Here is a 14871-nt window from a genome sequence, read left to right as displayed (position 1 = left end):
GAGATTTTTAGGGTTTTAAGTGTGGAATATTAAGGAGAGTATATTGATGTGATTTATGGAATTTTTGGATGAGATTTGGATAGGTTTGTGAATTTCCGAAGTTTGGTATTTTTGGCGGTTAATTAATGTAGAATCTGGCCGTAGGATTTAAGTCGTATTTTGGGGAGGTTGTATTTACGACTGTTGAGTATGATATATAAGTTCGGATCGTTCCGATTTAAGAATATCGAAGTTAGGCGAGAATGAGCGTGGTTACGGCTCATAATTATTTTGCCTATTTTTGAGTACGTTCTGGATTTTCGGTTGAGAAATTAATTTTATATTTGGAACAGGACGTGAGGAGGCTCGAGCAGACGAGGCCCCAGATCGACATCAGGCTTAGGCCTAATTTGTGAGTGGACGTTTATTTTAAATAAATGCATGCTATAGTTCATGGTTGAACAATTAATGTTGCGGAATATTTTAACGTCATTTTAATTTGACGATTTTTATTTTCTCTTGGAGAGCTACCGAAAATGAGATTTTCGGTGGATATAAATATGTATTTATGAGAGAGTATGTATATAAATGCTAGCTAGCCATATGTGTCTGTCCACCTTAATGGCGTAGTATATAGCCGCATTATGGTGTAACGTGAGCGTTGGACGTAAACGTAGTAGCCCTATTTGAGTGTTTAAATTCATATAGGGGGTATGGACACATATTTATACACCCGTCTGTCTACCTTGATGGCGTAGTGTAGCACCGCATTAAGGCGTGACGTGAGCGTTGGACGCGAGCGTAGTAGCCCTATATAGACCCATGAATTTATATAGGGAGTATGGACGAGTGTAAATACATACATATATTATAGAGTCTGAGAGGCTCGATATTTTTTTTGAGATAAAAGTTTTATCGCTTGCGGCATGCATTCGATTTTTCCTTAGAAATTAATTTGGGGAAACATAAATATTTTATTTATTATTTTATTTTTGTCCACTCACTCTAACGTTATTAAATGTTTTCCCCTGGGCCTTTCGTTTTAAATTGTCCAGTCTGCAGAGTTCGGGTTGGATCTAGTAGGAGACGAGGCATAGTCACTCGCATTTCCGCCAGTTTTCATCAGTAGGTTACATGTTTAACCTACTCGTGTTTTCTTCTCTTGCTTCCGCTTGTGTTTAATAGCTCTGAATACTTTGGGATTATTGTATTTTATGTGTAGAATTTCTGAAAGTTAATTATGTGATGTTTGGACGTGTTGAATTAAGAGAGTAACTTGGAATTTTCGAGTTAGGGTTGTCCATCTGCAAGAGAGATTTTCTTAATCTTTTCAGTAAATTTTCCTTGGAGGTGGTCCCGCAAGACTTACTCCGTGTTTCAGGGTGAAATTCGGGGTGGGTCGTGTCAGGAGCACATCCCAAAAACACATTTGAGGGTATCACTTTTTTGAAGAAGCCCTAGATATAGCTCCATTCCATATTGTAGTCATTGCCGAAACAATCATCTTTTGAACGGTTATGGTAGCTACTGTTTTTGTATACTATGATAGTAATTGTGCAACAACACGCTTTTGTATACTGCACATCTATACTACCTCCGGTGAACTATTGTATAAATGACCATGTTCCCGTTTATACGTAACCACTTTATGTCAACTTAAACAGTTTCCTTATTCCATTTTTGATGCTTTGTTAGTTCTTTTAAATTTCAAGTAATTGGAACAAGTATCAAAAATTTCAACTTCAACCAAAGTTTTCTAACTTTCCTTTCCTATTCGCCTACCAAAACCCCCCGCAGCAAAGCGCGGCAACTTTCTAGTTATATAGCATATGCTTCAACATCTTGCTACAGAATTACAATTCTCCTCTTCTTTTGGGTCTGTTCTTGAATTGTCATCATGAGAAGGAATTCCACTTGTAAAAGCTGTATCATTGAGCTAAGCTGACTTGGAGCTCCACATCAATTCCAAATATTATGTCCAGAGACTTTATTAGTTTTCTGTCATATTTCAGATCAAAATGTAATAAGCACCCGCATGGCTGCTAAGTAACGATTACCCCTTGTCTAAGTAACACAATCATGCTTAGAACTTGTTGACCAACCCCTTCCCTATCATGATTTTCATATATTCACGGGTCATTTCCGAGCTCACGTCACTGGATTTGGAGACATCAACGTAGAGATATCTTCCCCATTATTCACTACATAACAAATATTTGTGGCAAATGTTGGATATGAGGGTCTACTCTACTTCACCTAGCGCAAGATATTACAGAGTTGTTTATATCAGTAGAGGTGTAATTTATATGAGCAGGTCTTGATTTCTTTTGTTGAGACTGATTAGTTAATAAGAGTTGGAAGACGATTAGGTTTAGGCCAGAGTCCAAAAGGGAACAAACAAAGGGTCTTGTGGACATGAACAAAACAAACCCAAATTTCCAAAAGAAACCATCATATGGCATTATGGGTGTTGTAAATTGTATATTGGTTTGAAAGTTTTCATCTCAGTTTGACTTCTAGATCTAACCTTAAACCCTAAACCCTAAACCCTAAACCTTTTTGTTCTTATAAACGTTAGCAGGTAAGGCATATCGGTTTAATTTCCCTATACTGTTGATGTAGTCATGTAGTTATGCATGTTTAAGAACCATATAGTCTGTTGTATTGGAGGGTGTCATCTCTCAAGAAATCACTCGAGCTTTTTGCAGTATAATGAATTTGGCAATTGAAATTGTTACCCTTTTCTAAGTCTATTTCAAGAATCAAACGAATTTTGTCGTTGTGTTTTTTATTTTTGAGCTCAGAAGTATATTCGCCAAAACACCATTTAAGCACATAAAAGTTGAAACTCGTGTTCTTGGTCTGCTTTTCTTTTTGGTCCTTTTGAAAAGGAAGGCCATGTCTACTTCATCGGTTGTGAAAGCAATCTCAAGAAGATCGTCTCACCCAGAAACTACTGTAAAATCTAAACAACAAAATATATGCTAGGTGTTACTCTGACTAATGATTCCGGCCAACTTCATAGCTAATAATTTGCTTTTCCTTTTCAATCAACTACTATGGTAGCCTAACTTTTTCACCAAAAGAGCAAAGAAATGAACAAAACACATAATTGATTGAAAGTGATGATTTACAAACAATCAATATTATGGAGACACTCTTTTGACATATGGGCCAAGACAATCATACACCTCCTAATTTCTAAGCCATTTCATGCATAAAATTAAACAAGGATATGGAAAATGCTTTAAAGGATAAGAAATCATTTTTTTTTTAAAATATAAATTCGATTATGTTCCACTTGGATTATGAGTAGTGTGCAACACATCAGCGCTGATTGTGATGCCATGTCACAGTTGCATTTCTATCATGTCACCACGTCAACAAAATTAACAAAATCAATATATGTGGTTAACCTATAGTTTATAAACAAATCAACTTGTAATCTAGCTAAGACGTCCACTCTGCAAACACGCAACAAAATCACAAGGCACTTTCAATCCGAACACTAGAAAGCTCGGATAGTTTTACATGCTCGTCTGTCTATGAATTATATAGGTCAAATTGTGTGTTCATATGCTATTGATTTGATCCAACCACCGCATATATGCACCCAAATGAACAATTAAACAACCACCTAAAACACTACCTCCTTGAGTTCTTTCCCCGTTCCATAACCACTCATTACTGATTACACCCTAGCTAGTTTGTTTCATACTTCTACAACCAGAGATTGATGACAAACTTGTCCTTACCAAGAATGCATGTGAAGCATATGCATGCATAGAAGATAATATGAATGAGAATTTTGATATCTGCCATGTGAATTATGAAGTACTTTGTGGGTATCTGGTCACTTCAGATTAAGAGGAACCAATGCAAATTGGGTCCTTGTTCTTTGTGATGGGACAATTCTGTTTAGGTGGGTTGCCTATCTATTCTGGCAAGCTGTGTGTTTTGCTCATTAGTGGCAGTCTCTTTCATAATAATCACTTGGAAAATTAAATCATGGGTCTCTTTCATGATGATCGATAATGCAGTAGTGCAATAATTCCCAGTCTCTCTGCTAGCTTTAGGTAATGGCAAAGGCGAAGCTTTGGTCCATTCATTATTGTTTCTTGTTTGTGAATCGAATTGTGAGATATGTTGTTGGTCGAGTTGCGTAAGAAGCACTGCTGCTGTTCAACGTGTGAAAGCCAATAATTTGAGGCGTGATCAAATATCACTGTTGGGAAGTTTATTCAATATGTATGGTCGTTTCTTAATTCTTGTGCATTCACAATTGAGGGCAGGTGCTCATTTACATGCCTGCATCTCTTTTAGTTGTTGATGCATGTGAATGGTTAGGTTAAAATGGTTTCTTAATTTGAAGGGATTAAGCCCAGCAAGCAAGTATATAGTGATAGTATAATGTCACAAAGGAATCACACATTATAGGAAATAAGAGTGATTACTTTACTTTACAAGTGTAAACGGTCATATCACGTAACATGTCTGATTCATCAATTTTAAGTCAAAAAATTTAAACTTGGTACAAAAACTACCACAAATTATTAAATATCTTTCGCTAATTTAGATATGCCTACATTGCTTAGTGTGAAGTTGTTTGATGAGTCAATGTTTGTTGATGGTTTGAAAATAAACATTTTATGAAACAGATTACATGTTTGGCAAACCAATGTTACTATAAGTTGAAAGAAAATTTTACAATATGTTATTACATGATATGCATATAATTACCTTAAAGTGCTAAAATTAATTAGTCTTCAAAAGTTGTAATATATTAGTCTTCAAAGTTGTGTCGTTAGTCCTTGAAATGGTAAACCAAGTCTTTAAAATGGGAAAATAAGTCTTCAAAGTGGTATAATTAATCCCCAATTAAGAGAAAATGATTGATGTATGAGAAATGTTAACACCTTACCCTTGAAGAAAAATGCATTGATCATTGTGTGATGAACCGATGAACGAGATTGGTCAGCCATACAAATCTTATTAGTTCTTTTTTTTTTTTTTTTTTGATAGACAAATGGATTAAATTCACTTTACCCTCTTCAGGTTTTGAGTTGACCTCATTTCATTCCTTGTTCTTTCAGTTTTGAAAATTTACCTTCTAAAGTGTCTAAGTTTCATCAACTTTAATTACTTGCTAGGATTCTGTCAGAAATGAACGTTAATTTTCATTTTATGGCTCATTTTAAAGGCTAAAACAATCATTTAACGACAAAAATCACACTTTCAGATTCTTTTTCTAAGATTTCATGTTAGCATTTAACCTCTATATTAGAAGAAATCTTAGCAAATAAGCAAGGCTGATGAAAATTGAAAACTTTAAGAGTTGAATTTTTAAAATTAAGAGAACGGAGACTGAAATGAAGTTAACCCAAAAACTTAGGAGGGTAAACTGAATTTAATCTAATCTTATTAGTTTGATATGTAACAAAAATAAATATTCATGAAATATATGTTTAGACAAATTCAATTTTTTCTTATGAGAATGTAGACAAAATCAAATAAAAAGTTTTCTTTACTCAATTGTAAGAGTTTTTTTTTTTTTATTTTTTATTTTTAATATAAAACACATGTATCCAAATGCACTCATGATTAAAATCCTTAAATCGTCCGATTTTAGTCAGCAAACAAAATAAATAAATAATTTAAAAGATACAAATTAGTGTTCGCCAAGAAAATAGATAATACTACGTACTAAAGCTTAAAAAACTTGTGAGCTTATTTTCTCAATAATGGACTACCACTAAATTCTTGTACTCTATTAAATCGTGTACACAAATGAGACCATAAGCATCAAAGGTGATGATGAACCTAGCTTAGCTATCTTCTTCCACGATCAATCTCTTTCGTTACACATATATATGAGAAAGATGGTTGATTTTAATTGACATGAAATGCAACTGCTTTACTATATAGTCCTAATCGTGTCCTAATTTCAGCATGTACACCTTGCAACGCAAACAAAAATTTACTTTTCGTACAAAACTCTTTTCGAAGAATATTGGATTTTGCCCTCAAGACCTACACTTGTCCATAGTTAAATTTCGTACAATCAAGAGATAAGATGTGTGACTGATTGTCTTTGACAGAAACAACTAGCACGTATATTTTTGTGTCTCACACATTATCAAAGATTTCACTCAGACTCATAGAATAGTACGTTGTTCGGAAAATCTAGGGTTTTGAGGTTTGCAGGCCGATCTGTTTCGCTGCAACATGGAGATTCCTCAATTTGCTTTTTTCAGCTGAAACTCCTCGCTTCCCTGTTTGTGCAGATGCAAAGAAGGGAACAATTGTCATCCGACGTCTAGAGTGGGAGGAGAGTGACACTGCTCTGGTAGTCTGAGAGGAAAATGACCAATGTAGTTCATATTCAACACCGGTGAATATGCACTAGTGAAGCAGTAAACTCTATTACAGTAATGGCGTTCAATGTAAATAAAGTGGAGAAAATTAGTGATTGAACATCAATAGTCGTATTTCCCTCCAAGAAGAGAGGCCGCAATGGTGGTCGGTGGGGTGTCCACTAATGCGTCCTCATTAATATAAAAAAAAAAAAGAAAAAAGAAAAAAAAGGTACTCATAGTATGTCGATTTTGTGATGTGTTGTAACAAGTTCTTGAGGGTTTAGGTTAATATGTTGATTTTCCCCTATCGATTCTCCTAACCTATCTTGAGTAGGTCCACATTCACATTATAGTTGATATTGAAAATTACGTATCAACCTGCTTTTGAAAGCTTGTATTTGGTATGAAGACGAATTTAGCCTGTAAATTCTGTAAACCAAGTTGTTTGATTGTCTAATCTAGAGTAATCAAATTGTTCTAAGTTCTGAACCCGAAATAATTTTTGTTTTTAGTGAAGCCATCTTGATAAAAAATAAATAAACAAGAATTAATATTATTTAGCTTGTTGAACTATTTACACATAATAAAAGCACTAATTTGAAAAGAAAAGTTCGGAATCGGAAGAAGTTTCTAGCCAAAAACGAAAAGAAAAGAAAGACTTGTGAAGTCCATGCCATAAAAAAAAAAATTGAGAATCAAAACAAATATACCTTTACACGTTTTAGTTGTACACGTGGGTGACACCCATTGGTGGGTATACTACTACTAAACAATGAAAAAGAAAAAAATAGTCGAAACAGCACATATTGGGTAAGAATAAGTCTGAAAACACGATAATGCTTAGCTGGCAATCCCAATAATCAAGGTTAGTTAGAAATAAATCTCTGACAGCCAATGCTGCTGACGTGGAATATACAAAATGGCCTCTTTCCACTTTAAACCTTCAATCATTGGGTCTCTCTCTAGAAACTCTCCCTCTGTCTTCTTCTTCTTCTCTCTCTCCCAACCTCTCCCTCGAACAGCCTAACTATTCCATATAAGATTTTGGTGGAGGAGAAGAATCACAAACAAAACCAACCCAAAACCAAACTCTCTCCCTTTTTTTGCTCATAAAAAGATTCGGGTTTCCTGCAAACAGCATCAAAACAGAGAAACAGAGATCAAAGTTTGAGACTTGATCAGAAAAGAGCTTAGCTTGGCTCTGCGAGTTTGAGAAAGGAAAACGGTTTAGGTTGTTTTTTTCGATTGAAGGGTCTAGCTTGTTTGGAAAGCTGAGGTTGAAGAGAAGATCAGTTAATTTCTCTGAAATGGTTTTCAAGTTTGACATTTTCTTTGCTGAGGAAGAGAAGGTTGAAGAAGGAGCCGGGGAAAAAGAACGATAAAGGAACAACAGTAGCAAAGCCCAGTTCACAGAAGAAGCAGAAAGAAATCGAAGTATTGGGATTCATTTTGATCTGCTTCTACTGGTAATAATTCGAAACTTATATATGCAGTATATTCAGAATTGTCTTGCTCTGTTTTCACTTTTCTATTTTGAATGAAGTTTCATAAAATTAATCAACTGTGAATCTGGAACTGCAGCTTGTTATATGTGATTTCAATGTCACAGTTTTGTTTTCCAGTTCAAAATCTGTTTCTTTTTGGAACTACAAAATTTACATACATGTAGCATAAGCCTTTATGCTTGTTTTGTCTTTGCCAACATTAAGAACCATAAATTATAAATACAAAAAACCCTGTTTCCAATTTTTTTTCATATATTGATGGTTTTTCTTTATAATTTTCAGGGTTATTGGAAATGTATGCAACTATAATCAGTGAACCAGTGGGAGGTCTACCAGCCCCAGAAAGTCAAGCAGCAGCAGCCCCAAAGCTCAATCCCCAATCAGAGATTGAGTCTGCAAAGTGTGAATGCTGTGGGCTCACAGAGGAGTGCACCCCTGCCTATATTGAACATGTCCGGGAGAGAAACATGGGCCATTGGATTTGTGGGTTGTGTTCTGAGGCTATTAAAGATGAGATTGTGAGGTCTGAGAGGCTACTTAGCACTGAAGAAGCCATGGCTACACATATGAACTTCTGCATGAAGTTTAAGGCATCCGGCCCTCCTCTGAACCCTACTATTCATTTGATATCTGCCATGACAAAGATTCTCCGGCGCAGTTTGGACTCTCCGAGGGGCTCGAGTTCGACTCCGAGTACTCCCATGAGGATGGGTGGCCGCCCGGGGCTTACCAGGTCCGGGAGTTGCTTTCCTGCCCTGACCGGCGTAGAGTGAGGATAAGGATGAGAATGAAAATGGAAGGTGAAACTTGGCAAAGTTACTATGTCAATTGATGAAAAATAAGAACCCAGAGGGGTGAACAGAAAAGAATTTAGTTGAGGTTAGATGCCTAATTTAGCTGTACTTAGTAATGGAATACAGAAGTTTAATTCTTCTTTTCAAAAGTTAGCTTTTTCTTTCATTAACATCCTATATTTGTCAATACTCATAACTCATGAGCTCTGTTCATGTTGATAATGGAATGTAAGGTATAAGATTATGCACATCTGATTTAACATTTTGATCTTTGGTCGTTTCTTAACCGGGAAATGGAAGTTTTGGTGCAACTAATCTGAAAAAACGTGAGGTACTTGACCATTTTTGAAAAAAGAAAAGAAAAAGTTCTTCATTCCTCAAATCAAATGTCGTTGTTATTTAGACTTTTTTCATTTCAACACTTACTTAGTTCGAACTCATATAATTACCATTTATTTTCTACGCAACTATATATATACTTCATCTCATCAAGTCAAAGTTACGTTTCATCAACTTAACTTTTACATTACACTTATTTGATTTCGATAAATGATAAGTCTAAAAATAACTTCAACAGCTCCCCAATTTCTTTATTTTGTAGAAAAATTTAGTTCTTATGCTCTAACAAATGCCCTAAACAATATCCCTAAGATAGGATTATAGGAAATGTGATGAGAAAGAGAACAACATTCCCCTCATACCTAGAGTGAGCATGGTCTCCTAAAAACGGAAAGATATATTCAAAACACAATAGTGGCAGAACACAACGCACGAATGCAGTGACAACTATGATAGCAGCTTTCGAATCTGTGCCACAGAGACAGACTAGCTTCAAAGCACTGCTGCTTCTTCTGTGAGTCTCTCTGCCAAACTGATGAAGAAGATGAAGGTTATAGTTATGGAGCATTGGATCTTGTGCATCAGTTCAGTGCATCCATTGCCAAATCCACATAACAAACCACTAGGCCCTGCAGTTGCTTCAATAATGAATGCGACATCATTGCTATCCCATACCCCCCATGTTCAACCAAAAAGACCCTCTCATCCACTATATCCCTAACTCAATCATTCATAATTTCATATACACCTCTCTTTTTTCATAAAAAATGAAACAGGGTATTGAATTGGTCTTTAGGCCTATAGGGTTTAACATTACAACTCAAGATATACAAAACAATCGTTTAACTCTTAATACACGACTCAAATTAGAACTCAATCATACCATAAAAAAACTTATTTCCCATGACGACCTATATCTTCCGAAAGTATCTAAATCATTGAGTTAATTGGCGCAAGATCGGCGGAGGTCAAAATATTAGATATGATCACCAACTAAGCTGAAAGCAAATATAGTATGAGAAATATGAGTGTCTTTTTCTTTGGAAATGATGGCCAACTTCCCAGAAAGAACAGCAACAAATACAAACTACCCTAGCTAGCTAATAAGTTAGAGGCATCAAATTACAAATCTTCCACCAATTATGTACACGCCGAGCTACCAAGCTACCTAGCTTCCTCAATTGAAAAATCTATTTACCTAATCCAATATATGCAATAAGATTATTGTCTTTCACTTGTGTTTCTTGTTCAAACACTCAATCATTGATCTCCTAATTTGTTGTGTATAAAATTAGTCACATGATGCATTCTTGCTTGTCTTCATATATCAATACAGGATTGATTTCTGGGAAAGTATAGAATATCAATCTTTTAACGATTTGGTTGACTGGGTGTGCAGGATTTGGTTAAAGCTAGAGTACACTCTACAGCTATATATAGGAATCTACACCAAAATAAAAGACAAAGTTAAACATATTGTTTTTTGTTCTTCACTCAAGAAAGGACGTCAATAATACTACATAGCTTACTGTTATTGCAAATAAAGCCAGTTGAGGATAGAAATGAGAAAGTAGTTTGTAATGCACACTAACTAAATGATGTAAAAGGGCAGAGCTGTTGCAATCCAACTACCATCAGAGTAGGGGAAGAGTAGTCCAGAACCTTAACTAGAGAGGGGATTCCAAACAAGTTAGCTATAGATTTATGAAATTTTTTATTTTTTATTTTATATATTTTGGAGTATTGATAGAAGTAGTTTAGTCAAGTTTGTAGGTATATGTATAGCCATCAGAAGCAGTGTATTCTATAATTTGTGTTCTAAAACAAATCCCTTCATAAGTTTTGATGAAACTCATAAATTTTTTTTCTTTTCAATGCATAAAAGTAAAATGTTAAAAGTCCATGATTAAGATTTACGAGTCAGATTGGGCAATTGGGGTCACTGTGATTTTGAGAAAAGTCCATGAACTGCATCCGAAAAACATATTTCATTTGTTTTAGGCTGCATGCATACTATGCAACCTCAAACAGATATCTTCGAAATATGTGATTCACATATCCACAGTTGGATAGAGTTGGCCACCAAACACTGTCTGAATCAGCTGCAAATCCACTTCAATGGCGGTAGCCTACAAGAGTACAGATTTCCTGTAGCTGATTTTGATTTTGGGTCATTACTCATTAGTTGTGTTTAGGTTAACCCATTGCATTCTGTAAAATCATTTCTTCCAGGGCAGCCAAAGAAGTTTAACTGCCTAAAAGAGCTGCGCTTGAGAGCTATTGATGTTAGTAGATTATCAGTAGCGGATATGCTTTCTTTGTGTTCTTCCCTTGAGATCTTAGATCTCAGATTCTGTTTCAACATAAACTATATATCTTCGACTCTGTGGATTTCCTAAGCTAAAGAAGGTTTTCCTTACACCAAGATACGAATGGTGTAATTACAAGATACAAGATTGAAGCAGACAATCTCGAAACTCTTCATCATCGATCATCTTGATGATCCTTGATTCCTTGTTGTCAATGCTCCCAGCCAGTGGACCTAAAAGCAGTGAAGTGCAGTAACCTAAACGAGTTGATCATTAGGACTAGGACTCCCAGTAGTACCATAAAACACCAATTTGTTAAAAAGCTTACTCGTATTTCCCCTTCTTTAGGTATTAAGCTTCGAAGCCTCTTACGAGTCAGTCACCCATGCTGTTGATATTAATAGTTCAGACTTCAGAAGCAGCTCACATTTCAATGACAACAGTAACAATTGCATTACATCCGGATAACTCTCCCATCTCAGCTAGGACACCTCAATCCAACAGATAACTCATGTATCCTATCTTGGACTCTTGGTTTCTGGTGCGACTGTACTTGTAGATGGATTCTCCTCATATTTCTAGCTATCATCATCTCTTGTAACCAACAGTTATCACTTTGTTATTCAATTGCAATCTCATCAACAGAGTATCAATAACAAAGTGATAACTGTTGGTTACAAGAGATGATGATAGCTAGAAATATGAGGAGAATCCATCTACAATACAGTCGCACCAGAAACCAAGAGTCCAAGATAGGATACATGAGTTATCTGTTGGATTGAGGTGTCCTAGCTAAGATGGGAGAGTTATCCTGATGCAATGCAGCTCTTCATTTGTTCATTCCTTTAGATATCAAGTCAGCAGCTTAAGAAATTTCCATTAGGTTTAGGAAGCTTTCCTATACATGCAGGAGGTGAATCTAGATACTCCAAATCTTGCTTCTTGCACTTACAGCAATGAAAAGGTTTTCCTTGATTTCTACCAAGCTCGAAGAACTCAATTTCCGCCTATACGAGAGCGATTTTCTTGATGGTCTTGATTTCTTAATTACTTTGCAAAAAAGATTTGGAGAACTCCCTGCACAAGAACACTTGACTGTCTTAACAACCACTTCAAAAGTAAGTGTAGATGCAATTTATTGTACCATTTCTACATTTTAATTTTCAGAGTTTGTAAAGTTGTATATCTATACTAATCAACTTTCTAAATATGTAGATCAAATTTTCTCTGAAACTATCACGAGAAGAACTATCAGTTGCAGCAATTATGCATCTAAAGGTGAAACACAGAGATGATTTTAGATAGGAAAAACCCGGCGATTGCTTTTCGACTTTCCTAGATACCTTGCTGTGGAGTTGTCACCCAATGGCCTTATCCATCCCAAAAAATAGATGGATTTCACTGGTAGTTTGTTAACCTTCAAATAGGGTTTGTGTGTGTTCCATTTTAGGGATTGGTTTGCCCATGCCGTACAAATAATTAAGCACTGAATAAAGCTAGTGAAGATGGATGATAACTGTATACTTGGTGAGTACGTATGGTGGGTTGGCTGCATATAATGATTGAGCAAACCAAATGGGTATGGGTCTGTGTCTTCGTCTGCTGATCCATCGTTATATAGGGCCATTGAGCGTTGTGATAAGTATATGTAGGACTGTTAAGAAGGTAAACGAAGTTCTTCTCATACAGTACATACTCAAATTTTTTGGAGTCCATCAATAATGCAAATGGTGGAGAACTGGTGAAGCAACATATATCGAAGATAACTGGCTTAATATATTGTTCGCGGTGGAGGGGAAGTGATGCATAAATTGATGGGTGAACCTTGCGGTAGCGAACAGAAAAGCTTCTGGCCGGAATGTTTGGTTAGTTGCCTTCATGTATGTGGTTTTGGTCAATCTCATCAATCAAAGGAGCTTTGTTTAGGGACGTATTGGTCGATCTAGTGGAGAATAAGGGTTTAGTGGTTTCCTGTTCTAATGAATGTGGATTGTGAAATATTCTGCAAGCACTTTTTTGTTTTATTTAAATAATGAATAAATAAAATTAGTTTTCGTGAAGCATCAACAAGCGACGCTTTGGCCGAGTGGTTAAGGCGTGTGCCTGCTAAGTACATGGGGTTTCCCCGCGAGAGTTCGAATCTCTCAGGCGTCGAAACTTTTTTCTGCTTCCTTTTTGTCTGGAAATGTTCCTGCTCTACTCAATAATCAATTCATGCATACCGTTGTAAGTTTTGGTTCAATCTTGGATTAATTCTTGGGTCCTTCACCCCTTATTCGTACATATTGAGGTTTCACTTTAATTCCCTAGTAGAAGTAGACTACTAGAGGTTAAAGCATACATAAACGTTTACGATTTTGGATACACGGTGTGGCTTCTAGCTGTGAAAGATTGGACATCATGAGTATTGTATATGGAGCAATGTTCTAAAATGCACTGGGCGGGCGGTAATTCATAGAAAACAAACATTTCCTCGTAAGTATTCAATGTTCAATAGTTTATCGGTTGTATCAAAAATTGTTTAATTTTCTGTACTTTTATCATGTTGTCATGATTGGATCTATAAAGTCATCTTCAGATAACCAATAATGCAAGATGTTGCTTCACTGCTTTGGATAGCCTTGAGTAGGGCTGCCACTCAGTCGGTTCGAATCGGTAATGGACGTTACCAACTTCAAAACTAAAGCTTTCGGTAATAAAATATGACTTTCAATTACCAAACCAAAAACTTCGGTATGAGATAAATCTTACAAACTTCGGATGTCGGTTTTTCGGTATTACCAAACTTCACAACAAATATATTTTCAAAATATAACAAAACTATAAAATTTAAATATCACTTGAGTTTCTAGAGTCTGATAATACATATACAAAAGATATTCATTTCAGTACACATTATCGAGTATGGTTTAATTTTCTACCGAAATAGTCAGGATGTAAATGTTTCCAAATTTTTATATGAACAAGTTATGTGTCATCTATGTGAAAGTATGTGTGTGAAAGAGTTGACCAAATAAGTCACATAAGGGCAGTAAAAGCTTTTTCGTGTAATAAGTGACGTTAAATTATGGTTGACCGCTTTGATCAAGAACCGAGCATTATTTAGTACAATTGAATTTTCTATCATAATTGTATTATACTATAATGATCACATTAGACGGTCGAATTTTAATTTTGTGAATTGTAATCATTGGAACCACAACATGCCTGGTAATGTGGTATAACTTATTTAGTAAATTATATGCATATGTACATCTTTGTGAACCAACCAAGGACTAAAATTTCGCCGATCGTGGAAATTTCGACGGTCCAAAAAACGGATATTTCGATGGAAATTTCGAGGAAATATCGATTGCAGAAAAAAATGAGAAAATTGACGGAAATTAGTAGAAAAACATGGAAATTTTAAATGAAACTTTGAGAGATGTTTGTTATCTCAATTATCTATTATAATTGACAAAAAAATCTTAAATAAACATTAATCATAGTGAGTTTTAGTTATTTAAGGTGAATAACTACGTGCTGAAGTGCTGAACCAATGATAATTCTTAAATTTTTACTGTTAAAGTTTATACATCTTAATTTTTTT

At 35.5% G+C, this 14871-nt stretch overlaps 1 protein-coding gene and 1 non-coding gene across 2 annotated transcripts; both read left to right on the top strand.

Moving 5' to 3' along the window:
* Positions 1 to 7287: 7287 nt before the first annotated feature.
* On the top strand, positions 7288 to 8949 carry LOC101303247. The gene is made up of 2 exons (XM_004303656.1): positions 7288 to 7801; positions 8123 to 8949. Exon 2 carries the CDS (start codon positions 8134 to 8136, stop codon positions 8611 to 8613), a length of 480 nt encoding a protein of 159 aa, XP_004303704.1. The 5' UTR covers positions 7288 to 7801; positions 8123 to 8133; the 3' UTR covers positions 8614 to 8949.
* Positions 8950 to 13354: 4405 nt separating this feature from the next.
* Positions 13355 to 13436, top strand: TRNAS-GCU. Its single transcript has one exon. It is a non-coding gene; the product is annotated as a tRNA-Ser (tRNA).
* Positions 13437 to 14871: the final 1435 nt, after the last annotated feature.

This window comes from Fragaria vesca, linkage group LG6 (assembly GCF_000184155.1).
Source record: "Fragaria vesca subsp. vesca linkage group LG6, FraVesHawaii_1.0, whole genome shotgun sequence".
In the NCBI taxonomy this organism is placed as follows: Eukaryota; Viridiplantae; Streptophyta; class Magnoliopsida; order Rosales; family Rosaceae; genus Fragaria; species Fragaria vesca.
The sequence above is the reverse complement of the archived record's forward strand: the minus strand, read 5'-3'. Positions and strand labels throughout refer to the sequence as shown.

Coding starts and splice junctions, on each gene's coding strand:
- LOC101303247 (XM_004303656.1), top strand. CDS start 8,134: ATGTATGCAACTATAATCAGTGAACCAGTGGGAGGTCTACCAGCCCCA.